This window comes from Papio anubis, chromosome 12, assembly GCF_008728515.1.
Source record: "Papio anubis isolate 15944 chromosome 12, Panubis1.0, whole genome shotgun sequence".
Classification (NCBI taxonomy): domain Eukaryota; kingdom Metazoa; phylum Chordata; class Mammalia; order Primates; family Cercopithecidae; genus Papio; species Papio anubis.
The window spans coordinates 111,001,535-111,027,886 of record NC_044987.1 but is presented as its reverse complement, the minus strand read 5'-3'; the positions used below and the strand labels follow the sequence as shown (position 1 = coordinate 111,027,886).

At 50.4% G+C, this 26,352-nt stretch overlaps 1 protein-coding gene across 3 annotated transcripts in view; it reads left to right on the top strand.

The window, feature by feature from the left end:
- VWCE (von Willebrand factor C and EGF domains) overlaps positions 1–24,377 on the top strand; it is a 37,405-nt gene extending 13,028 nt beyond the window's left edge. The window contains exons 7-20 of one of the 3 annotated variants that reach the window (XM_003909738.4): positions 178–306; positions 837–1,279; positions 1,362–1,455; positions 3,144–3,226; positions 6,127–6,214; positions 8,524–8,609; positions 9,808–9,925; positions 11,551–11,636; positions 13,964–14,060; positions 15,442–15,524; positions 17,816–17,906; positions 17,990–18,072; positions 18,450–18,540; positions 23,370–24,377. In XM_003909738.4, coding sequence (XP_003909787.1) covers positions 178–306; positions 837–1,279; positions 1,362–1,455; positions 3,144–3,226; positions 6,127–6,214; positions 8,524–8,609; positions 9,808–9,925; positions 11,551–11,636; positions 13,964–14,060; positions 15,442–15,524; positions 17,816–17,906; positions 17,990–18,072; positions 18,450–18,540; positions 23,370–24,007 — 2,210 coding nt within the window. In that variant the 3' untranslated portion in view covers positions 24,008–24,377. The remainder of the gene's footprint in view (positions 1–177; positions 307–836; positions 1,280–1,361; positions 1,456–3,143; positions 3,227–6,126; positions 6,215–8,523; positions 8,610–9,807; positions 9,926–11,550; positions 11,637–13,963; positions 14,061–15,441; positions 15,525–17,815; positions 17,907–17,989; positions 18,073–18,449; positions 18,541–23,369) is intronic. The other 2 variants (XM_009185909.3, XM_009185910.3) reach the window with 2 other exon arrangements.
- Positions 24,378–26,352: the final 1,975 nt, after the last annotated feature.

The following is a 26,352-nucleotide window of genomic DNA, read 5'->3' as shown; positions in this document are numbered from 1 at the left end:
CACTAGATTTCAGCCCCGCTCCCAACTGCCTGAGTCACATCCCGCACCTTGGGGCAGGGATGGACCCTGTAAGAACGTGGCAGGGAAACTCCCCAAGTCTTCTGAGCTAAGGGATGGGCGGAAGAAGGGCTCGGTACCCCAAACAAAGCAGCTGTCCGCAGCGAGGCTCTCCCGCAGATGTAAACGAGTGTCGGAGGCCATTGGAGAGGCGAGTCTGTCACCATTCCTGCCACAACACCGTGGGCAGCTTCCTATGCACATGCCGACCTGGCTTCAGGCTCCGAGCTGACCGCGTGTCCTGTGAAGGTGAGGTCCCCCTCCCCTCCCTACAGTCGGCGACTGGCCACGCCCCCTTAGAGCGTGTCCCCTCCCCATTCACGCCCTCTGGGCACCCAGCCAGGCCCTCTCAGCGCCTGACCCTGCCCTGCCCCGGCCCCGCCCACCTGGCGCCAGGCCCCCTTATTTCCGTCTGCCCTTGTTTTCAGTTCATCTTGTTTGTTACTTCCAACACTCCCCTTTCTTCCTCGCTTTTTTTTTTTCCCACTTCTTTATCCATTCTTCCCTCTTCTTTTCACTGTTTCCCCAGCCCTTCTGTTTTTTCCCAAATGATGAAAGGATAAAACCCAACAAGGAGTCAGAATAACATGGGCTGCAGCGACAACCATTTCCATGGTTCGCTCTGTCGCACGGCCACAGTGTGCCCATAAACATAGTAGAATGTTGCGCGGACCACGGGGGTAAACAGGGGCTTGTGTTGGAGCTGAGCCCAGGTCTCCCTAAACCTTGCCTCCTGTCTCTGCTGCCCACCCCAACAGACCTCCGTGCTTCTGTTTCAGCTTTCCCGAAAGCTGTGCTGGCCCCATCTGCCATCCTGCAACCCCGGCAACACCCGTCCAAGATGCTCCTGTTGCTTCCTGAGGCCGGCCGGCCTGCCCTGTCCCCAGGACATAGCCCTCCTTCTGGGGCTCCAGGGCCCCCAGCCGGAGTCAGGACCACCCGCCTGCCATCTCCCACCCCACCACTACCCACATCCTCCCCTTCTGCCCCTGTGTGGCTGCTGTCCACCCTGATGGCCACCCCAGTGCCTACTGCCTCACTGCTGGGGAACCTCAGACCCCCCTCACTCCTTCATAGGGAAGTGATGGGGACCCCTTCCTCACCCAGGGGCCCTAAGGCCCCCTGGCTGGCAGCAGGGCCCTCTCCCTGCTGGCACCTGGGAGCCATGCTTGAATCAGGGAGTCGCTGGACAGAGCCCGGGTGTTCCCAGTGCTGGTGCAAGGTGAGTACTAGGGGTCCCTGGAACTTCTTTGGTCTGGAGTCTGGGGCCTTGTGATGGCTGTAACTCCTGGTTGTGCTTCTAGGATGGGAAGGTGACCTGTGAAAAGGTGAGGTGTGAAGCTGCTTGTTCCCACCCAATTCCCTCCAAAGATGGGGGGTGCTGCCCATCATGCACAGGTGAGAGCTGGTGCCAGGGAAGGACATAGCCCTGCCTCTTCCTTTCTCTGCACCCTCCTGCCGCCAAAAGGCTGTTCTTTAACATTAGTGTACATTAGAATCTCCTGGAGGGCTTACCAAGCCACACTTTCCTTGGCACTGTCCCTAGAGCTTCTGATTCAGTAGGTCTGGGATAGGGCCAGAACATGTGCATTTGAACAGGTTCCCAGGTGATACTGATGTGCCTGGTCTAGTGACCACACTTTGAGAACCACCCGTTTATGCTGTAATATCCCTCAAGGGGGACTTTTCATCTTCCGGGCATTGTTTTCAGCTTCATTTGCTCATTCATTTATTCAGTCATTCATTGAGCCTCTTTAAATCCACTGTGCAGTCCCCTTCTCCTGCCCCAGTTCCCCTCCTACAGGGGGAGCAGTCATTGTTTCTAAATTCTGTCCCCTTTTTGACTACCCCCGCCATCTGCTGATGGTTTTTCATTTGCTTCTCATTGCTGGAAGGATAGGGACCCAAATTCTTCACAGATCCTTCACAGAGCTTCTCGAAACTTGCTCTGCACTTGGATCAAGGGGACTCTTATTAAAATGCAGATTCTTGGCTAGGCATGCTGGCTGAAGCCTGTAATCCCAGCACTTTGGGAGGCGGAGGTGGGCGGATCACTTGAGCCCAGGAGTTTGAGACTAGCCCTCTGTCTACAAAAAATACAAAAAATTAGCCAGGTATGGTGGCGTGTACCTGTAGTCCTACCTGCCTGGGAGACTGAGGTGGGAGGATCACCTGAGCCCAGGAGGTTGAGGCTGCAGTGAGCCATGATTGTGCCACTGCACTCTAGCCTGGGCGACAGAGCGAGACCTTGGCTCAAAAAAAAAAACAGGCATGAGCCGCCGTGCCTGGCTTGATTTTCTTAGTTACTGTTGTGGGTTATGTCCCCGATACATGCTGAGTCCTGAGTGCGAAGTATTGGGTACTTTATTGCCCAGGTGTTGGATCCTTCCAAGTTCCCTGCAGGGTACATGGTGGTGTTTTCATTTTGCAGTGAAGACAGCTGGGTACCAGAGAGGTGAACATGTCCAGGGCCAAGCTGGTTAATGGAGCTGGAGGGCTAGGGTTTTCTTCTTCTTTTTCTTTTTTTTAAGATGGAGTCTCACTCTGTTGCCCAGGCTGGAGTGCAGTGGCGCGATCTCGGCTCACTGCAACGTCTGCCTCCCGGGTTCAAGCGATTCTCCTGCTTCAACCTCCCCAGTAGTGGGATTACAGGCACACACCACCAGGCCTGGCTAATTTTTGTATTTTCAGTAGAGACGGAGTTTCACCATGTTGGCCAGGCTGGTCTCAAACTCCTGACCTTGTGATCTGCCAGCCTTGGCCTCCCAAAGTGCTGGGATTACAGGTGTGAGCCACTGCGCCTGGCCTCAGGTTTTGAAGCCAGGCTGCCTTTCCTGCCCTCTGGGAAGAAAATGCTGTGCCCTCCAGACAGTTGTGAGTTTGTGAGACAGGGACGGACCCTTCTGGGGCCACCACAACTGATCCTTGCAGGACCACACAGTCAGAGTACCCTGAATCTGCCACTCCTGGGACACCTAGGGCAGTGAGAGAATGTTCCAGGTACATTAAGCATGGAGAAGCAGCGAGACCTCAAGCTTCCTCTTTGAAGAGGTCTGATGCTTTTACCTCCTATTTGTCCTTCAAAGACTGTTTTCACAGTGGTGTCGTCCGAGCTGAAGGGGATGTGTTTTCACCTCCCAACGAGAACTGCACCGTCTGTGTCTGTCTGGTAAGCGTCACAAGATCCTCAAAGCCTCCTGGGTGTTTTCTTAACCTTTGGGGGTTTTAGAGGAAGGGGAAAAGACCGGATGTTAAAGGTGAGCTTGTTGAGTGGAAGGGAACATTCTCAGGTTGTGGAATTTGGTTAGAAGCTGTAGAATTTAAAAGGGGGAGGGAAGTATAAAGCGGGAAGGTTGGTGGAGTCAGGGAGGCTTCTACTCCGCAGCAGACAGCCAGCAGGCACACAGGGTCGTCTGTTTAGGAAGGGGAGGGGACGAAACTCCCTCGGAAACTTCCCACCAGGGAGGCTGTTTTTCTCTCCAGGCAAAATATTTGCCAGCACAATAAAGGTCTCCACATTTGGGAGAAAGAAGGCTCATTACCAAACCCAGCTTGTCAAAAGTATTTGGCTTTGGGCAAATTCACTCCTGCAAGAATAGTTATTAAGCACCTACTGTGTGCCTGCCCTGCCAGATGCTGTCACGTGTATTTGATTAGGAGCATCTACTGAGTGCCAGGCCCAGGGTTGGTGCTTCTCATCTCTTTCCTCACTGAGGCTCCCAGCAGCTCTTCGGGCTTAGCTTTACTGCCCCTATTCTGCAGATGAAAAGACAGAGGCTGGGAGGTGGCAGAGTTGGGATTTGAGGTCTCTCTGAGCCCAAAGTCAGGGCTCTGTCCACCAGCCCTCACTGCCACCTTCTGACCATCTTTATTTTTTATTTTAGAGACAGGGTCTTGCTCTATTGCCCAGGCTGGATTACAGTGGTGCAGTCATAGTGCATTGTAGCCTCGAATTCCCGGGCTCAAGCGATCCTCCCATCTCAGTCTCCCAGGTAGCTGAGACCACAGGCACATGCCATTACACTCGGCTAATTTTTTTTATAGAGACGGTCTCCTGTGTTGCCAGGCTGGTCTCTCAAATTCTGAGACTCCCAGCGATAATCACCTTAACTCCCAAAATGCTGGGATTACAGGGATGAGCCACTGCACCTGGTCATGACCATCTTTTTTTTTTTTTTTTGAGACAGAGTTTCACTCTTTTTGCCCAGGCTGGAGTGCAGTGGCGTGATCTCGGCTCACCGCCCAGCCTCCGCCTCCCGGGTTCAGCGATTCTCCTGCCTCAGCCGCCCGAGTAGCTGGGATTACAGGCATGTGCCACCACCCGGCTAATTTTGTATTTTTAGTAGAGACGGGGTTTACTCCATGTTGGTCAGGCTGGTCTCGAACTCCCGACCTCAGGTGATCCACCTGCCTCGGCCTCCCAAAGTGCTGGGATTACAAGCGAGAACCACCGTGCCCGGCCTATGACCATCTTTAAATGTCTCTTGTTCTGGCATCAAAGGCGGAAGCTGCAGTGTGAAATCGGGCATGCAGACAACCACCAGCACCCTTTATCCAACTTCCTGTGTGCTACATTCCATTGTGTCCATTTCTTTCCTTCCTTTCTTCCATGTTTCCTCTTTCCTCTCTTCCCCCTCTTCCTCCTCCTGTCCCTCCCTATCCTCTCCTCCCTCTTCCCCTCTTCCTCCTCCTTCCTTCCCTCCCTCCTTCCTCCTCCTTCCTCCTCTTCCTCCTCTTCCTCCTCCCTCCCTCCCTCTCTTCCTCCATTCCCCTCCACCCCTCCTTCCCCTCCCCGTCCCCTCCTCCTCCTCTTTCTTTCTTTGCTTCATGGATCTCGTTTTGTCCAGGCTGGGGTGCAGGGGTGCAATCATGGATGACTGTAGCCTTGACTTCCCATGCTAAAGCAATCTTCCCACCTCAACCTCCCGAGTAACTGGGACCACAGGCATGTGCCACCACCCCAGCTAATTTATTTTATTTTATTTTTTGTAGAGATAGGGTCTCCCTATGTTGCCAGGCTGGTCTGAAACTCCTGGGCTCAAGCAGTTCTCTCGTCTTGGCCTCCCAAAGTGCTGGGATTACAGGCGTGAGCCACGGCACGCAGCCCCAAGTGCTTTCATGCATGATCTCATTTCACGTAATCCTTGGAAACCCCGAGAGACACGCAGATTCCAGCCTATTTCTTAGATGGGGAGACCAGGGCTCAGAGATGTGAGGTACTTGGCCCAAAGTGTTGATAGGGGAGGAGCAGATATTGGAACTCAGGTGTGGCTGACTCCAAAACTGGGGGCTCTTTGGTCTCAATGTCAAATTTAAAACACTTACTTTGAAATTTAATTCTTTGACTAGCCAATATGAGCCACCTAATTCAAAACTCAGATGCGTGGGAAGATGTGTGGGGGGTCTCCTTCCCTGGAGGAGTCAGCTCTATTCTCTGCTCCCTGGTACCTTCCAGAGCTCCCAGGCACATTTGCATAAGGAAGGGAGCACGCTCTGCCCTCTGGGCTGCCCTGGCCTTTTTCCTGGAATGGTGTGTTACGGCCTGGAGGTGTTCTAACCACACCATATGTATTAGTCCATTTCCACACTGTCGATAAAGACATACCTGAGACTGGGTAATTTATAAAGAAAAGGAGGTTTAATGAACTCACAGCTTCATGTGGCTGGGGAGGCCTCACAATCATGGTGGAAGGTGAAAGGTACGTCTTACATCGCAGAAGGCAAGAGAGAACGGGAGCCAAGCGAAAGGGGAAACCCCTTATCAAACCATCAGATCTCGTGAGACTTACTCACTCCCAGGAGAACAGTATGGGGGAAACCGCCCCGATTCAATTCAATTCAGTGTGAGAATTATGGGAGCTACAATTCATGATGAGATTTGGGTGAGGACACAGCCAAACCATATAAGCCTCATAAACACCGGGAATGTGTCCCTGTGACACACAGCATTTAAAGGTTTCTGGTGGCCTCCTTTAGGCACCTTTCCTGTTCGAAGGGCCTGCTGTGAGATGGGGAATGAGCCCTGTTCCACGCTCGTACCCCCAGTGCCATCTCTTGCCTCCTCCTCAGGCTGGAAACGTGTCCTGCATCTCTCCCGAGTGTCCCCCCGGCCCCTGTCAGACCCTCCCACAGTCAGACTGCTGTGCTTGTGTTCCAGGTAAGTGACACTCTTGGGGCATTTTTCTTTTTCTTTTTTTTTTTGAGATTTTTTGTAGACCTCGCTATGTTGCCCAGGCTGGTCTTGAGCCTCAGGTGGTCCTCCTGCTTTAGCCTCTCAAAGTGCTGGGATGACAGGCATGAGCCCCCAAGCCCATTTTTGCATTTTGCTTTTTTTTTTTTTTTTTTTTTTTGAGGGGGAGACTTGCTCTCCAGGCTGGAGTGCAGTGGCATGATCTCAGCTTGCTGCAACCTCCGCCTCCCAGGTTCAAGTGATTCTCCTGCCTGAGCCTCCGGAGTAGTGAGTAGCTGGGATTACAGGTGCCCGCCACCACACCGGGCTAATTTTTGTATTTTTAGTAGAGACAGGGTTTCACGATGTTGGCCAGGCTGGTCTCGAACTCCTGACCTCAGGTGATCGACCTGCCTTGGCCTCCCAAAGTGCTGGGATGACAGGCGTGAGGCCCGGAGCCTGGTTTTACATTTTGCTTCTTCGTGTGTGCAGGGGAGGTTGTCTTTTGAGTATGCGACAGGGTGGGGTGAGTGGAGGAGTCAGGGAGGAGATTGGTTTCTGCTTTACAAACTCAGATCAAGTGAAGCATTTCAAAGTGGCTGTTTTTATTGTGCACTTTTTATGTGTACAGCAGTTTGATGCTAGACTGTACTCACAGCCCAGCTTTCCCCTGCCTTAGGGGGCACCTTCAGCTCAGGCAGGACCGGGTTTCAGTCCACCTTTATCATTGCTCTGTCCCAGGGCAGGGAGGGGTCTCTCCTTAGCCACTAATGAGTTGGTCCTTTGTTAAAAACAAGGTTTTATTTCCTGGGATGGCTTCATCACTGTCATGGATGTTCCCTGCTGACCCTGTGCCCCTTGCTGTGTGGGGCACTTGCCGGAACTCCATCTCATGAAACCCTTATGTCACCACTCTAAGGCAGTACTATTTATTGCCCCATTTTATAGATGGGAAGACTGAGACTCGGAAAGTTCAAGTCACTGCCTAAAGGCACACAACCATTAAGTAATGGAGCAGAACTTGAATTCAGGTCTACCTGATTTCAAAGCTGGTGTTCTTTTTAAGTATTTTTTTCTTTTTTTTTTTTTCTTTTTTTGAGACGGAGTCTCACTCTGTCGCCCAGGCTGGAGCGCAGTAGCCGGATCTCAGCTCACTGCAAGCTCCGCCTCCTGGGTTTACGCCATTCTCCTGCCTCAGCCTCCCGAGTAGCTGGGACTACAGGCGCCCACCACCTTGCCCAGCTAGTTTTTTGTATTTTTTAGTAGAGACGGGGTTTCACCATGTTAGCCAGGATGGTCTCGATCTCCTGACCTCGTGATCCGCCCGTCTCGGCCTCCCAAAGTGCTGGGATTACAGGCTTGACCGTGCCTGGCCAGTATTTTTTTCTTAATATTTAAATGTTATTTTTAATTGACTTATTTTTGCATAGTCAATGTAGTCTGGATGAGATAGGAACCCTTATCAGTCCCATTGTACAGATGAGAAAACTGAGGCTTAGAGAGCTTTAAGTGTCTTGCCCAAAGTCATTCCCTGGTAAGTTGTGTAGCTAGGATTTGAGCCCAGGGCATTCTAACAGCAGGTGACCCTGGGCAGTTTCTAAGGCTGTTTTTTCACTGGAGTGGATCTTCGAATCAAAGGCTCTCCCCAGATTCTCATAGCTTCCAGGGGGGTTGGTAGCAACATTTGTCTAACGTGGCACCTTTGTCTTAGGTGTCTGGGACAGTCTCTTTTTCTTTCATTTTTTCTGTTATTCTTTAGTTATTTAGGGCTTCCCCTGCCTTTTTTAGTTAAGGACCTCGTCTTACATGTGATTCATTCTTTGTCAGATTTTTTGTTGTTGTTGAGATGGGGTCTTGCTCTGTCGCCCAGGCTGCAGTAGAGTGATGCAATCACTATAACCTCAACCCCTGGTTTCAAGCCATCCTCCTGCCTCAGCCTCCTGATTAGCAAGGACTACAGGCACACACTGCTGCACTCAGCTAATTTTTAAAAGTTTTTGTAGAGATGGGGTCTCGCAGACTGGCCTCGAACTCCTGGGTGCAAGAGATCCTCCCACCTCGGCCTCCCAGAATGTTGGGATTACAGGCGTGAACTGCCATACCCAGCCCTTGTTTTGTGTCTGGGGTTTGGAGGGGGAGAAGTGCTTTGGGTTCCTGGGCATGGAGCATGCTTGGAGCATGCTGTGGAGTGTCGTGGGTGGGTGTTAAATGCCCCGGGGCTCCCCACCCATTTGTTCCCCCTTTTCTTTAGCTGCCTCTGCCCAAAGACCTTGAGCTGCTCCCTTTCTCCTCTGCAGTGAGATGCTATTTCCACGGCCGGTGGTACGCGGACGGGGCCGTGTTCAGTGGGGGTGGTGACGAGTGTACCACCTGTGTCTGCCAGGTATGGTGGTGGAGCGTCCCGAAGCCTGTGGAATTGATGGGGAGGGGAGCGAGGCACAGCGCTTTACTCAGGTTGACTTGACTAGGAGAACATGAGCTGCCATACAGCAACAGGGAAACTGAGGAAACAAAGGCACTACAGGGATCCCCCAGGCCTTCCCACAGTCTCTTTGAACTTCATCTTTCAGCACTGCTATTTACAGAGCACCTACTATGTGCTGGGGACACAGCTGAGCACAAGGAAGTCCCAGTCCCCTTGGTCCAGAAGCCCACAGCCTAGGTGGGTTGATGGCCAGGGGCCCAGGACTCCTGATGCCTTTTTGGAAGGCGGGATGTTAAGTAGAGATCTAGAGGGTGGCGGGGACTCATCAGGCAGGGAGCTGAGGTTGCTGTACCCAGCAGAGGGTGGAGGACTGGAGATGGCCATTCTGGCTGGAGCACGGAGAGAGGCAGGCAGGCAGCAAGGCTGCAGGAAGGGGTTGCATCTTGGGTTGTGTTCCCTAGAAGCAGGGCCTGTGCAGGCGACTTACCAAAGGAGCGCTCTCAGGAGAAACCAGCGAGGGAAGCAGGGTGAAGGTGTGGTTTCACACTGATCCCTGGGAAGCTCTGGACAGTGGACCGCGCTGGGGAGCAAGGCTCTTGCACCCCAGGGCCAGTCAGTTATAGAGACTCTCTGTGTTCCCCAGGGAGTGGGGGGCAGTGACCATCCAGGCATCTCTGGAGGATGCAGCTGCCGCCAGCCACTGGCAGCACTTCAGAGACAGGACCTGGGTGGGCACTGACAGCCTCTGCCCTGACTCAGTCCTGAAGGGCTCCACCAGCTGCATTGAGGGCTTTGCACTCAGTCAAGCTGCGTGGAGGGATGTGATCGGATTGTGCTGGAGAAAGTTCTCTGGCTGCGGACCAAGAGACGATTGGAGGGGCCAGAGTGGAAGACAGTAGGGAGCCTGGATGGCAGCGGGAGGCTGAGAGATGGTGGACACTGCGCCTATTCCCAGGATGCCCTCCTGGGCTCACACCCAGCCCCCATTGAAGGACTGCGGGTTCTCCCCACCCCACTGTTGTGCTCCCTGGAGATTTCTTTGTCAGTTTCACTTGAGTAGTGGGAGGGTGATGGCAGCCTGCCAGCCTCCTCTAGCTCTCCATGGTCTCCAGGCGGGGCGCTGCCCTCATGATTCTGTGCCTGGGCTCTCTTCCAGAATGGGGAGGTGGAGTGCTCCTTCATGCCCTGCCCTGAGCTGGCCTGCCCCCGAGAAGAGTGGCGGCTGGGCCCTGGGCAGTGCTGCTTCACCTGCCAGGAGCCCACACCCGCGACAGGTGAGCTGGCCCAGGGCTGCCCCGACACAGGGCAGGGCGTGGATGCTGGGGAGAGAGGCTGAGCTCCACCTGTTGAGACTGCTGGTGTGTGTGTTTGTGTGTGTGTGTGTACATGTGTCTTTGCGTGTGTATGAGTGTGAGTCTGTTTTGTGTAGCGTGTCTGAGTGTGTGCCTGTATAAGTTTGTGTGTGTCTGAGTTTGTGAGTGGTTATCTGTGTGTTGGTGTGTTAGTACCTACGTATGGGAGCCTGTGTATGTGTGTCTTTGTATTTATGTATATGAGTGTGTGTCTGTGTTTTGTGTAGTATGTCTATGTGTATCTCTGTGGGTGTGTATGTGTGTGTGTGTCTGTGTTTTTGTGTGTGCCTGTGTGAGCATGCATGTTTGTGTCTCTTGTGTCTGCATATGTGTCTCTTCTGTCTGCATGTGTGTGTGCATGTAAGTGTATGAGTGTGTCTGAGTGTAAGTTTGTGTGTCTGTGTGAGTAATGTGTGTGTCTGTGAGCATGTATATGTATGTGTGCATTTGTATGAATGTGTGTAAATTTGTGTACATGTGTCTTTGCCCGTGTACAATTGTGTATCTGTGTGTTGTGTAGTATGTCTTAGTGTGTGCCTGTGTGTGTGTTTCTGTGCTTGTGAGTAGTTTTCTGTGTGTGTGTGTCAGTGTGTTAGTGGTAGCTGTGTGTGGGAGTCTGTGTACATGTGTCTTTATGTATGAGCATGTGTCTGCTTTGTGTAGTATGAGTGTGTCTCTGTGGTATTTATGTTTGTGTCTGGTTTTGTGTTTTTGTGTGTGCCTGTGTGAGCATGCATGTTTGTGTTTGTTGTGTCTGTATATGTGTATGTGCATGTAAGTGTTTGATTCTATGAGTGTGTCTGTGTGCAAGTTTGTGTCTCTCTGTGTGAGTAGTATCTGTGTGTGTGAGTATATGTATGTAAGTGTATTTCTATGAGTGTATGTCTGTGTGAGTTGTATCTGTGTGTGTATGTAAATGTGCATTTGTGTATGCGTGTGTCTCTGTGTGCATGAATGGTATCTGCGTGCATGTGTAAGTGCATTAGTATGAGTGTATGTGTGTCTCTGTGAACTGTATCTGTGTGTGTGTATAAATATGCATTTGTATGAGTGTGTGTGTGCATGAATGGTATCTGCGTGCATGTGTAAGTGTGCATTAGTATGAGTGTATGTGTGTCTCCGTGAACTGTATCTGTGTGTGTGTATATATATGCATTTGTATGAGTGTGTGTGTCTGTGCATGAATGGTATCTGTGAGCATGTGTATGTGTACGTAAGTACATTTGTATGCGTGTATGTGTGTCTGTGTTGTATCTGTGTGTGTATGCAAATGTACATTTGTATCAGTATGTGTGTGTCTCTGTGTTTGTGCATGAATGGTATCTGTGTGTGTGTATTTAAGTGTGCATTTGTATGAGTATGTGTGTGTGAGTTGTATCTGTGTGTATATGTAAGTGTGCATTTGTATGAGTGTAAGTTTGTGTGTCGATGTGTGTGAGTGATATCAGTGTTTGTGTGTGTGTGTGCGCATAAGGTGTCTGTCCTTGCTGCTGTTGTAGTCTAGGTCTTGTGCCCACTGTCTTTTCTTTGCCATTGTCCTCATCCAGGCTGCTCTCTCGATGACAATGGGGTTGAGTTTCCAATTGGACAGATCTGGTCGCCTGGTGACCCCTGTGAGTTATGCATCTGCCAGGTGAATGACAACCTGCTCGCCTTCAGCTGCTTTACCCGGCTGCCCCGCCTCACCCAGAGGAGACAAGCGTCCTGGCCCCTCCAGAGGCTGGCCTTAGGCTGGCTGCAGTCTCCCTCCAGCACTGTCAAGTTCCACTTTCACAGAAAGGGTTGGACGCAGTTTATCCTGCCCTCGGTAGATGTGTGAGGACCGTGGTGCTTGGCAGTTGGCCTTAAGAAGTGCGTATGGTTGGCTGGGCGCAGTGGCTCATGCCTGTAATCCCAGCACTTTGGGAGGCTGAGGTGGGTGGATCACAAGTTTAGGAGATCGAGGCCATCCTGGCTAACGTGGTGAAACCCCGTCTCTACTAAAAATACAAAAAATTATCCGAGCATGGTGGCGGGTTCCTGTAGTCCCAGCTACTTGGGAGACTGAGGCAGGAGAATCATTTGAACCCAGGAGGAGGAGGTTGCAGTGAGCTGAGATCGTGCCACTGCACCCCAGCTTGGGCAACAAAGCAAGACTCCATCTCAAAAAAAAAAAAAGTGTGTATGTCCAAGAGTGGTGGCTCACACCTGTAATCCCAACACTTAGGGAGGCTGAGGTGGGAAGATTGCTTGAGCCCAGGAATTTGAGACCAGCCTGGACAACATGGAGAGACCCTGTCTCTACAAAAAAAATACAAAAATTAGCTGCGTGTAGTGGCATGCCCCTGTAGTCCCTGCTACTTGGGAGGCTAAGGTGGGAGGATCGCTTCCTCAGCTCCTGAGGCTGACCCAGGAGGTTGAGGCTGCAGTGAACTGTGATCACATTACTGCATTCCAGCCTGGGTGAAAGAGAAAGACCCTGTTTCAAAAAAAAAAAAAAAAAAAGTGTGTGTAACACACTGTGCATGTGCAGGGAGCTGCTGGCATGAGGAGTAAGAATTAGGAATCTTCATAGAAGGTTTTCCCCAGGCATGGATAACTGAGGGAGTGGGGCAGCCTGAGACCTAGTTGTTCAGGCTGTTTCTGTGAAATTGCAATGTTTTCTTCATGACTGCAAATCGTGTGACCTCACCATTTCAGAAATGGGTAAGGAGGTGCATGAGTTTGAGTCAGATGGACAGCAATGCAAACAGCTATCCAGCCAGAAATACAACCCTTTTAGCTCATTATTGAAGCACTAGTCATTGCGGGTTTTTTTACCATTACGTATGATGGCAAAAACCGCAGTTTTGCACCAATCTAATACATGCTGGCTTTCCTTTCTACTTTAAGAGCTTCGAGTCTTTTAGAGGTTTATTTCTCAAAATGAGGTCTCTTGCACCTGCGTTGGGAGCCCTGGTTAGACGTGCAGGCTTTCGAGGCCCCGCCCACACCTCTGCCCTCAGAAACTGCATTTTAACCTCTAGGTGATTTGTGTGCACTTTCATGTGGGAGAAGCCCAGCCTTCTAGTGCCTTCGATGAGCCGTTGGTTAAAAAGCTGTAAGCTGAACACGTCTCATTGAAATTAGAGTCGGGAGGAAAGTCCATCCTGTGCTATCTTCTTTATGACTGATTTCAGGCACCCATAATCAGTCACCGAGAGAGTGATACAAAAGGTTCAAACTGTCAGATTTTTTTTTTTTTTTAAAGAAAAAGAGTCCGGGTGCGGTGGCTCACGCGTATAATCCCAGCACTTTGGGAGGCCGACGTGGGGGGATGATCTGAGGTCACGAGTTCAAGACCAGCCTGACCAACATAGTGAAACCCCGTCCCTACTAAATATAAAAAAATTAGCCTGGCATGGTGGTGCGTGCTTGTAATCCCAGCTACTCAGGAGACTGAGGCAGGAAAATCGTTTAAACCAGGGAGGTGGAGGTTGCAGTGAGCCAAGATTGCGCCATTGCACTCCAGCCTGGGCAATATTGAGTAAGACTCTGTCTTAAAAAAAAAAAAAAAAAAAGAAACCTTGTATGGCACTTTGGCTCTCTGAAATAGACATTTCTGGTGGCATTGTTTTCTCTAAAAATAATGTTTTATGGTACTCTGTAGGTTCCCGGTGAGCCAGGTTTCCAGGGAAAAGGTGAGAAAGGATTTGGATGGGGTAACGGTGCAGCCTTTGGCTGCTACAGGAAGCCGAGGAGACCAGAATCCCAGCCCTGACTTTCCTTCTCCTTAAAGATGCGTAGACTTCCTGGAAGGCTCACATGGCCTTTCCCAAGTAACCGGTCCTCTTTAGGGGGACCTGCCACCTTTCAGCTGCATCATGGTGCCTTTCAGGGCAAGCCTTGGCCAGGTTGCTACATTGCCGTTTCTTTTGCAGGGCGGGGAGGCAGGGGCTGGTGTCACCGGTGGGGTCTTGGTGAAGTTCCTCCTTCCTCCAGGCAGATGGCTCGGTGAGCTGCAAGAGAACAGACTGTGTGGACTCCTGCCCTCACCCGATCCGGATCCCTGGACAGTGCTGCCCAGACTGTTCAGCAGGTAATCCCCTGCCTCCGCCCCCAGCCCCCAGGGCAGGGCATCTCAGGGGGTCCCACCTCCAGGTTCACCCTGCACCGGGCTCCTTTGCGCTAAGCCCTATACAACCTTCATCTCTTGTCCTAACAACCCCAAGGGACAACCCCATTGCACAGATAAAGAAACTGAGGTAAAACAGTTTGCCCAAGTCAGGCCGCCTCTGAGTGCTGGAGGCAGATCTGAAGACATGCAGGACTTACAGTGCAGGTGGGCGGTACAGGAGCTGTACCTGTGAGGCAATGGGAAAACAGCAAGAGGAGAGAAGTTTTAATAGTCATTTTTGCCTTTTAATAGTCATTTTTACCTTTTCCATGATTTCAGAAGTAATGTTTTATTATAGAAAATTTATTTTATTTTATTTTACTTGTTTTGAGACAGCCTCGCTCTGTCGCCCAGGCTGGAGTGCAGTGGCACAATCTCAGCTCACTGCACCCTCCGCCTCCCGGGTTCAAGCGATTCTCCTGCTTCAGCCTTCTGAGTAGCTGGGATCACAGGCGCCCACCACCACGCCCAGCTAGTTTTTGTATTTTTAGTAGAGACGGGGTTTCACCATATTGGCCAGGCTGGTCTCGAACTCCTGACCTCAGGTGATCTACCTGCCTCGGCCTCCTAAAGTGCTGGGATTACAGGCGTGAGCCAACGCACCCGACTCCATTATAGAAAATTTAGGAAAAAAGCACAGAGAGCAAAAATAAAAAATATTAACAAGGACCTATTATGACTGTTAAATTTGTGTTTATGTCCTTCTAGTCTCTTTTTGTGATGCTCACACACATTTAGTACATGTACATTTTACATATATATATATATATATATATATATTTTTTTTTTTTTTTTTTTTAAAGTTTCCCCTACTATCTTATCACCCGCTTTTACACTTACCAGTATGTTATAGTATCATCACTCAGATCAGGCTTCTGGGGCTGTCAGGAATCAGAGAGGGGAGTGGTGTTGGGGAATGTTCTGGACAGGCGGGGTTGGTGGTTTGACTGAGTTTGGAAGGCAGAGAGGAGTTGGGGGGCCTCACACACACCTTGTATTTCCAGTCCTTCCGCCTGATCCCCCCTGGTGAGGAGGTAGAGGACGAATCTCCCCACTCTCCAGGGTGAGAATACTGAGGCCAAGACACTTGATCCTTTTGCTGAATCCGGTGGGGAAAAAGTCAATACACGATTGAGACAATCCAGACAGGCATTTCGTCCCTTCCCTAACTCCCAGGGTGACTGCCTGGGGAGGCACATGGCCTCCCGTTTGCTATCCAGATAAGCCTCTGACCTTGGCCCTGGCGGGGAGCCTGGTCCCTGGCCACTCCCAGCTGGTGCTCAGCACGTGCTCTCTCTGGCAGGCTGCACCTACACAGGCAGAATCTTCTATAACAACGAGACCTTCCCGTCTGTGCTGGACCCATGTCTGAGCTGCATCTGCCTGGTATGGACCACCCAGATCTGACCCCTGCCTCTGGAAACTCCCCCACAACTGACATCGGCTCCTGAATCCCAGAGGCAAAATCCAGAGACCTCCACGACAAGGGATGCTTCTGGTTCATGGTGGAAGTCAGCTCCCTCCAGTCCTGCCCAGGGTGACCCTTTAGACAGGGCCAGATAAATTTTTTTTGTTTGTTTTTGAGATGGAGTCTTGCTTTATCACCCAGGCTCCCAGGTTGGAGTGCAGTGGTGCAATCTCAGCTCACTGCAACCTCCGCCTCCCGAGTTCAAGCGAATCTCCTGTGTCAGCCTCCCGAGTAGCTGGGACTACAGGCATGCACCATCACGCACGGCTAATTTTTGTATTTTTGGTAGAGACAGGGTTTCGCCGTGTTGGCCAGGCTGTTTCTGAACTCTTGAACTCAGGTGATCTGCCCACCTCAGCCTCCCAAAGTGTTGGGATTACGGGCATGAGCCACCATGCCCAGCCCAGATAAATGTTCTTAAACCTGGCTGGCAAAGTCCTCTGCTTCTGGGTTAACCACTAGAGATGGTCTCAGGGATTCTTGATGAGGGTGGAGGTGAAGCGCACAAACCTAGAACCCAGTACTGGAACCTTTTCAATAGACCCACATGGTCAAGCTCTTGCTGTGTGCCAGGCCCCTCATAGGCATGCACTCAGCTAATCCATTCCAGAATTTATCATCTCATTCTTCTGGATGAGAAAACCAAGGCACAGAGAGAGTCTTTGCTTAAGATCCCATAACTAGTTAATCAAAGTACTGAGAATGGAACCCTAGCATTGTGATTCCGAGATGCACATGTATTCTCCTGAGTCATACTGCCCGTCAGTCTGAAAAAGCATGTCACGTAGTATCATTTAATTTTTGGAGAATGAAAACAAATTTTTTTTTTTTTTTTTTTTTTTTTGAGACAGGGTGTTGCTTTGTCACCCAGGTTGAAGTGCAGTAGTGTGATCATGGCTCACTGCAACCTTGAACTCCTAGGCTCAAGCGATCGTCCCAAGTAGGTGGGATCACACCCAGCCAGGATTACCGCCACACCTGGCTAATTAAAACGTTCTTTTCATAGAGATGGGGTCATGTTGTATTGCTCAGGCTGGTATGGAACTTCTGGGCTCAGGCAGTCCTCCCACCTCGGCCTCCCAAGGTTTTGGGATTATAGGCATGAGCCATTGCACCCAGGCAAAAAGTTTTTTCTTTTTTAAAAGTTTATTTTATAAAATTTTTATATAAAAAAATTTTTTTTTTAATTTTAAAATTATTTAAAAATATTTTTTTTAATAAAAAAAAAATCTTGCTGTGTTGCCTAGGCTGGTCTTGAATTCCTGGCCTCAAGTGATCCTCCTACCTCACCTTCCCAAAGTGCTGGATTATAGGTGTGAGCCACTATGCCCGGATGAAAAAAAAATTCTTTTATTTATTTTTTTTGAGAGTCTTGCTCTGTCGCCAGGCTGGAGTGCAGTGGCACAATCTTGGCTCACTGCAACCTCTGCCTCCCACGTTCAAGCAATTCTCCTGTCTCAGCCTCCTGAGTAGCTGGGATTACAGGTGTGTGCCACCACGCCTGGCTAATTTTTGTACTTTTAGTAAAGTCAGAGTTTTGCCATGTTGGCCAGGCTGGTCTCGAACTCCTGACCTCAAGTGATCTGCCCGCCTCGGCCTCCCAAAATGTTGGAATTACAGGAGTGAGCCACCGCTCCGGGCAAAAAATTCTTAATGCTTATTATGCTGACGGTCTGAATGTGGGATGACGCTGCTTTGCTGGCGTGGGTACAGATGCAATACTCCTTTGGTGATCTGTGAGCCTCAGCAGAGTGCATGCGTGACAAGGGACACGATCTGCAGAAAGATTGAGAAACTCAGGGTAAACAGCCCTGTGCATGTAAACAGCCCTGGGCTACTTACCCTGAGTGACCCACTGCACGTAGGCCCCAATTGTTCTCAGCCTCGGGCTTTGGGGAACTTTGGCCCTGGATCTTCCTCTCTTGGGTTTTGGTGCTCATCTTTTCTGGGCAGTTCATGCAACAGGCATCTGTTAACAGATGCACTCCGTGGACAGGGCCATGTTCTTACCTTTGAGGGGCTTGAATTCTAGTGGGAAGATGGACCCCAACAGAGAAAACGTGCCCCCTGCTCCACTGTCCCACCATGGACTCCTCCCACAATGTTGATCGTTCTGATGAGCACTCAGTGGCTATAGGAGCGGCATTTTCCTGAGTGTCTCATCAGCTGCCCTGAACCGAGGGCCTTGTGTGTTTTCTGTGTCTTGCAGCTGGGCTCAGTGGCCTGTTCCCCCGTGGACTGCCCCATCACCTGTACCTACCCTTTCCACCCTGACGGGGAGTGCTGTCCCGTGTGCCGAGGTGAGTGGGACCAGCTACCCCACGTGTGAGGCTCCCGGCCAGGCCTTGGCTCTCATGGGCTCCTGTCTCCTCTGCCTCCACAGACTGCAACTACGAGGGAAGGAAGGTGGCGAATGGCCAGGTGTTCACCTTGGATGATGAACCCTGCACCAGGTGCACGTGCCAGGTGAGCTGGGCCTGGGAACCCAAGAGCGGCCCCAGAAGAGGGCGGCTTCTTGCCTTTTGTCCCTTTGCAAAACATGGAGCCCCTTAGCTGGCATAAGTCCATCCTCCTGCCATCCTCCACCTTTAATTAACTGCCAGAATATCTGTGGTTTTGACCATCTCTCCCTCTGTGAAAGTCCAGAGGGAGAAGTGGTTTCCCTAAGGGGGTCCTGCCATGGCTGGCTTTACCTGTTCTCCAGGCGAGGGCTCAGGCACTGCAGCCTCTGTCCCGGGATCTTTCCATGGGTCCTGCTGCTGGTGCAAGAGGCCCTTGAGGGCACTGCCCAGGGCAGGCAAGATGCTCTGGGCTTCCTCATGGGGGTCCTTCTGCTTCCCCAGCTGGGAGAGGTGAGCTGCGAGAAGATTCCCTGCCAGCGGGCCTGTGCTGACCCTGCCCTGCTCCCTGGGGACTGTTGCTCTTCCTGCCCAGGTAAGTGGGCCTCTGGGTCCTGGAGTGTCTCCACCATTTTATTCCATCTTGCTTTTCTTCCCCAGTACGTAGAACTTATAAAGGGCCGGATGAGAGAAAGCCAGGCTCAGAGAGGGAACACAGCTCGTGCAAGGTTGTACAGCTGTGCTGTGACCTGCTGACCCTCGTCCCATGCTCATGATGCCACACACGATGGTGTTTGTTTATTTGTACTCCCTTTTTCTTCTTTATCTCCTTTCTTAATCTCTTCCTCTGCTTTCTTCTTTATTTTAAATTACAACATGGGAACTAAGTCCGTTTTACAGAAGAGTAATCTCTAACATGCATTGAGCACCCACTGTGTGCCGCGACACCTCGTGTCTATACCCCTGCAATACTCCTGTCATCCTGTGCCAGGTGAGGAACAGACCCAGGGAGGTGAAGTGCTGTGCTTGAGTTCACATAGCTGATTGGTGGTAAAGCCAGAATTTCAGCCTGGAGTCGATGCTTTTAGATAGGACAGTGGATTGATTCCCAACAACTGATGCCACTGTACTCCAGCCGGGGCCACAGAGAGACACTGTCTCTAAACAACACAAAACACAACACATATTCCTCCTGTCGCACTGAGATTTTGTACCCTTTGACAATCATCTCCCCATTCCCCTCGCCGCCACCAGCCTCCGTAACCACGATTCTACTCTCTGCTTCTTTGGGTTCAATCATTTTGGATTCCACATAAAACTGAGATTTTGCAATGGTTGTCTTTGTGTGTCTGGCTTATTTCGCTTAGCAAAATGTCCTCCAATTTCATCCATGTTGTTGCAAATGACAGAATTTCCTTTTTCTTTTTTTTGAGGATTCTCACTCTGTCACCCAGGCTGGAGTGCAGTGGTGCTATCTCAGCTCACTTCAACTTCCGCCTCCCAGGTTCAAGTGATTCTCGTGCCTCAGCCTCCTGAATAGCTGGGATTATAGGCGCATACCACCACGCCCGGCTAATTTTTGTATTTTTAGTAGAGACAAGGTTTCACCATGTTTGTCAGGCTGGTCTCGAACTTCTGACCTTAAGTGATCCGCCCCCTTCGGCCTCCCAAAGTGCTGGGATTACAGGCGTGAGCCTGTCATTTCCTTGTTTTAAAAGGCTAAATAATATTCTATTCTGGATAAAGAAATGTGGTATATGCACACAATGAAGTACTATTAACGGACACTTAGGTTGGTTCCGTAGCTTGGCTACTGTGAATAGTGTCATAGTGAACACAGGAGTGCAGCTGTCTTCTCCAAACTGACTTTAAATCTTCTGGGTAAATACTCAGCAGTGGGATTGCTGGATCTATTTTATGTTTTTTAAACTTCTAGGAAGACAGGGATTTTTTTTCACTGATGGTGGCCTGAATTTCCTTTTTTATAAAATATTTGTTTAACTCCTTTGACCTTTCGAAGAGTATGCTCTCTTTTCGGGGGCAGCTCTTCAGATCTGTGGATGATGAGCTTTTAGGGCGGGTGGCGCCGGGAATATCCACTGAGCCTTTAAATCCATCATGTTGGGGACATCATAGATTGTACTTCATTGTAACCACCACAAACTTCTCTGCATGCTAGTGGATATTAGTCCCCTGACTGTCTAGAGACTGATGGCTAGCTAACATGCCAGGCAGTTTACTCAGCATTTTATACCTTAAGTGTATTACCTCATTTAAATGTTCATGGAATGTTCCAGCGTGGCTGCCATGTTCCCCATTTTGCAGGTGGGGAAATGGAGGCTCAAAGAAGTTAAGTTTCTAGTTGGTGTGTAAGACTTAAGCCTAGGTCTCTCTTATTTCCTATCCTGTGCTCTTCCCCATCCTGCCCTCCTACCTCCACATGGGGAAACTGAGGCCCAAAGAGGTGACCTCCAGGCCTGGCATGGTGGCTCATGCCTGTAATTCCAGCACTTTGGAAGGCTGATGTGGGTGGATCACCTGAGGCCAGGAGTTCGAGACCAGCCTGTCCAATGTGGTGAAACCCCGTCTCTACTAAAAGTAGAAAAATTAGCCGGGCATGTTGGTGCACGCCTGTAATCTCAGCTATTTGGGAGGCTGAGGCAGGAGAATTGCTTGAACCTGGGAGATGGAAGTTGCAGTGAGCTGAGACTGCCCCCTGCCCTCCAGCCTGGGCAACAGAGCAAGACTCTGTCTCAAACAAAAACAAAACAAAGAGGTAACCTCCAGAGCCCAGCTCCTTCTCCTGAAACATGTTATGTTTACCACATACTTCTTATTAATAAGAACTCCCTTTAAGGGAAAACAACTTTTTATTAAAGTAGAATATGTTTTCTTTTGATGATTTTTTTTTTTTTTTTTGGAGACAGGGTCTCACTCTGTTGCCCAGGCTGGACTGCAGTGGTGTGATCAGAGCTCACTGTAGCCTCGACCCCCTGGGCTCAAGCAATCCTCCTACTTCAGTCTCACAAGTAGCTGGGACTACAGGTGCGTGTCACCATGCCTGGCTAATTTTTTGTTTTATTTCCAAGCCCATGAAGTGATAAACACTTGGCTAATTATTTTATTTTATTTTTTTAGAGACACTATCTTGCTGTGTTGCCCAGGCTGGTCCCAACTCCTGGACTCAAGCGATCGTCGCGCCTTGGCCTCCCAAACTGTTGAGATTATAGGCATGAGCCACCGAGCCCAGCCTCTTTTGATGATTTTTTAAAAGTATAACAGCTTGCTTAGGATATAGTTCATATATCATACGTTCACACATTTAAAGTATATGATTCAATCATTTTAAGCATATTTTTAGAGTTATGCAACCATCTATTAATACGAATAGTTGATTTTTAAAATATAATCATTCCAGTTTTTTATGTGCTTGACAACATCTGATTTTTCCTTGATCATACCTTTGATACTCTTTCTTCTTCTTCTTTTTTTTTTTTTTTGAGATGGAGTCTCACTCTGTTGTCCAGGCTGGAGTGCAGTGGCATCATCTTGGCTCACTGCAACCTGCATCTCCCAGGTTCCAGCAACTCTCCTGCCTCAGCCTCCCGAGTAGCTGAACTACAGGCACCACCATGCCTTGCTAATTTTTGTATTTTTAGTAGAGATGGGGTTTCACCATGTTGGCCAGGATGGTCTCAAGCTCATGACCTCAAGTGATCCTTCCACCCGGCCTCCCAGAATGCTGGGATTATGGGCATGAGCCACTGTGCCTGGCCTGATACTCTTTCTTTTTTTGCTTCTTCACTCTTCATTTTCTTTTTGCTGAGCTTCTTCCTTTTTTCACAAATGATTCCTGACTTTCTGGTGGTTTATCTTAATGATTTTTTGACTTTACAAGGTACAAAACCATTAAAATTTTGCTGTATTTTGAATTTTGATCTTTTTCTGGGTTATCAATATGTGACACATGGATATTCAGCACTTTATTAAAAAAATAGGATTTGACTTAGATGATTTTGCCCAACTGTAGGCCAATGTAAGTGTTCTGAACACACATAAGGTTGGCCAGGGTTCAGGAAGTGAGCTGTATTAAATGCATTTTTGCTGGGCACCGTGGATCACGGTGATAATCCCAGCACTTTGGGAGACTGAGGCAGGAGGATCACTTGAGCTCAGGAGTTTGAGACCAGCCTGGGCAACAAAGTAGGATCCTGTCTCTACTAAAATAAAGTAAAAGTAAAGTAAAGTAAAAAGTAAAGTAAAATAAAATAAAATATAAAATAAATAAATACTAGCCAGGTGTGGTAGCATGTGACTGTGGTCCCAGCGACTAGGAGAGCCAACGTGGGAGGATCACTTGAGCCCAGGAGGTCTAGGGTGCAGTGAGCCATGTTCACACCACTGCACTCCAGCCTGGACAACAGAGTGAGAACCTGTCTCAAAGAAGGAAAAAAAAAAAAAAAGCCTTTTTGGTTTTTTTGGTGAAACGGAGTCCTGCTCTGTCTCCCAGGCTGGAGTACAGTGGCATGATCTCAGCTCACTGCAGCCTCTGCCACCCGGGTTCAAGTGATTCTCGTGCCTCAGCCTCCCGAGTAGCTGGGACTACAGGAACACACCACCACGTCCGGCTAATTTTTGTATTTTTAGTAGAGATGGGGTTTCACCATATTGACCAGGCTGGTCTCGAACTCCTGACCTCAGGTGATCCGCCCGCCTTGGCTTCTCAAAGTGTTGGGATTACAGGCGTGAGCCACTGTGCTTGGTCAGAAATGCATTTTTGATTTACAGGTTTATTGGGATGTGACCCTATTGTAAGTCGAGGCACATCTGTGTTTATTTTCTCCTTGTATGCTGAGCCTTTATGATGTGCCAAGCCCTAGGCTGAGACTTTTCTAAAAATTCTTCAAAGAAACTATTTTTTAGAACAGTTTGAGGCTCATGGCAAAATTGAGTGGAACGTAGAGAGTTCCCATATGTCTCGGACTCCACATGCCACAGCATCGCCCCCTATTAGCACCCCACACCAGTGTGGCATGTTTGTTATAATCGGTGATCCCGCACTGACACTGACATGTCATTGACATCCAGTGTCTATAGTTCACATTGAGGTTTAGGCTGAGACTCTCCATGCACCCTTTCATTCACACTTGGTCCTTACTGCTGTGCCCATTTTACAGATGAGGAAACAGAGGCCCAGGGGAGTTGCATGCCTTGCGTGAGGTCACACAACTAACTGCCTGCCTCCCTCCGTTCATGGCTCCTTCAGTCTTCCCTTCCTGGAGGCAGGAGCTAGCCGGTCCTCACCAGGTGTGCTGAGGCCCCTCCGAGGACAGAGCTTGGGTGTCCCTGGCGTACCTTGTCCCAGAGCCACCTTGGCCACTGGAGAGAACCATTGTGCATCTCGTTTCGCCCTCCTCTCTCTAGATTCCCTTTCTCCTCTGGAAGAAAAGCAGGGGCTCTCCGCTCACGGAAATGTGGCGTTCAGCAAAGCTGCTAGGAGCCTGCATGGAGACACTGAGGCCCCTGTCAACTGTAGCTCCTGCACTGGGACCCCAATAGCATCACTCTCGAGGCCGGCGCTCCATCTACTTCAGCTCCTTTTAAGAACGAACTTGACAAAAACACAGACTTTACCTACAAGCCCAGCAGGAGCTCTTGGTCTACACTCACCCGCTTTGGGGCCCACAGGCACTTTCCCAGGGGAGCCTGGTGCCTCCCCTCGACTCTCACCAGGGCCTTCGACCCCTCCAGGAGCCCCCACTCTACCTCTAGCTTCCCCAGGGGCTCCTCAGCCACCTCCTGTGACTCCAGAGCACTCATTCTCAGCCTCTGGGGCCCAGATAGCATCCAGGTGGCCTCCTCTGCCTGCCACCCTCCTGACAGAAGCTTCAGCACTTTCCATGATGGACCCCAGCCCCTCGAAGACCCCCATCACCCTCCTCGGGACTCGCACGCTTTCTTCCACCACCTCTAGACTCTCTGCAGCCCTTGCAGCCACCACCCACCACGGCCCCCAGCAGCCCCCAGTGGGGGCCTCTCAGGGGGAAGAGTCCACCATGTAAGCCAGTCACTGTGTCCAGGAGACTCAGGAGAGAGGACACTCTGCCAGTGGCTCCAAGGGTGAACCTAGTGGGGATGCCTGGGCTCCCTCCTGCAGGGGCCCTGGTGAGGATGGAAGACCCCCAAGGCTGGATGTAACCTTGTTCCCAGGAAGTGTTTGGAATGTGCTGTAAGAACGGAGGAAGTGGTTTCCACTGTCAGCATCTTCCCTGGACCGCGTGGCCAGCTCATCTTTTGAGAAGGGTCGGGGGCTGCCAAGTTCTCCTAGAGGAACAGTCGCGTCTGGCTGGGATTCCACTCACTGGGACTGTACCGCCAGGTGTCATGCGTCCCCCTGAGGTTTCCTGATTAAAGGTTGTCTCGGTTTCCCCAGGCTGCACTTCTCATTTACCACTTACCTGTGGGAAGGTGGGAAACGTGGCCCCAAGCCCACAGGTGGTTAGTGAGCACCCACCTTTACCCCACTGCTGGGGAGAAAAGCTGGCACTAAATTGTGACTGGGCTGGGGAAGGGTCTCCTGTAAGCACTTGGTGGTCTTTTATATTGGGAGACTTCTTTTTATTTTTTTCCCCAAGATCATGATTTTAGTTTCTGTTTCTTTTTTTTACTTTTATTTTAAGTTCAGGGGTACATGTGCAGGTTTATTATATAGTTAAACTCGTGTCACAGGGGTTTGTCATACAGATTATATTATTTCATCACCCAGGGATTAAGCTTAGTACTCATTCGTTATTTTTCCTAAGTCTCTCCCTCTACCCTCCCTCCACCCCTCCGTAGACCCCAGTGTGTGCTGTTTGCCTTTATGTGTGCATGTGTTCTCATCATTTAGCTCCCACTTATAAATGAGAACATGCCGTATTTGGTTTTCTCTTCCTGCATAACTTTGCTAAGGATAGTGGCCTCCAGCTCCATTCATGTTCCTGCAAAGGACATGATCTCATTCTTTTTTATGGCTGCATAGTATGTATACCATGGAATACCATGCAGACACTGGGGGGCTTCCACAGTGAGAAGGGAAAAGATGATGGAGGGGACTTGCTTCTGGGAAGGAATCTCTGAGACTAAATGACAGGCCAGCAGTTTCTTTTTTGACACGGAGTTTCGCTCTTGTTGCCCAGGCTAGAGAGCAATGGTGAGGCCTTGGCTCACTGCAACCTCTGCCTCCCGGGTTCAAGCAGTTCTCCTGCCTCAGCCTCCTGAGTAGCTGGGATTACAGGCACCCACCACAACACCCGGCTAAGTTTTTGTATTTTTAGTAGACATGGGGTTTCACCATGTTGGCTAGGCTGGTCTTGAACTCCTGACCTCAGGTGATCTGCCTGCCTTGGCCTCCCAAAGTGCTGGGATGACAGGCGTGAGCCACCGCACCCAGCCGGGCCAGCAGTTTCTTAAGACGTGTTTTCAGCATGAACACCTGTGGGCAGAGGGGAAGGAGCGGGGAGGGAGAGTAGGGCTGCTGGGCCTTCTCGAAGCCCCAGCCAGCCCCCTCTGGGAGCTCTGGGGCTAGGCTGGCCCTTCAGAGCTGTCCTGAGCTGGGGCCACGGGGCAGGGCTTTCTGCGGAGATTGATCCTTCAGTCCTAGCAGGGGGATCTGAGCAGTGCAGCACAGTGTGCATGAGAGATGGGAAGAGGACGGTGCCATCATGAATGGGGGAATGAGGATTTGTGGTAAGGGAAGTGATGTGGGGCTAGGAAGCAGAAGCTGCCCTGTCACCAAGTCACCACTTGCTACCATTTTTTTTTTTTTTTTTTTTGAGGCGGAGTCTCGCTCTGTCGCCCAGGCTGGAGTGCAGTGGCGGGATCTCGGCTCACTGCAAGCTCCGCCTCCCGGGTTTACGCCATTCTCCTGCCTCAGCCTCCCGAGTAGCTGGGACTACAGGCGCCGCCACCACGCCCGGCTAATTTTTTGTATTTTTAGTAGAGACGGGGTTTCACTGTGTTAGCCAGGATGGTCTCGATCTCCTGACCTCGTGATCCGCCCGTCTCGGCCTCCCAAAGTGCTAGAATTACAGGCTTGAGCCACCGCGCCCGGCCTTTTTTTTTTTTTTGAGACAGGGTGTTGCCCTGTCACCCAGGCTGGAGTGTAGTGGCATGATCAGGGCTCACTGCAGCCTCAACTTCATGGGCTCAAGCCTTCCTCCCACCCCAGCTTCCCGAGTGGGTGGGATTAGAGGCACATGCCACCACGCCTGTCTAATTTTTAAAAAATTTTTGTAGAAACGGGGTCTCGCTGTGTTGCCTAGACTGGTCTTGAACTCCTACGCTCAAGTAATCCTCCCACTTCAGCCTCCCTGAGTACTGGGATTACAGGCATGTGGCCCCACACTTGCTGCCACTGAAACCCATG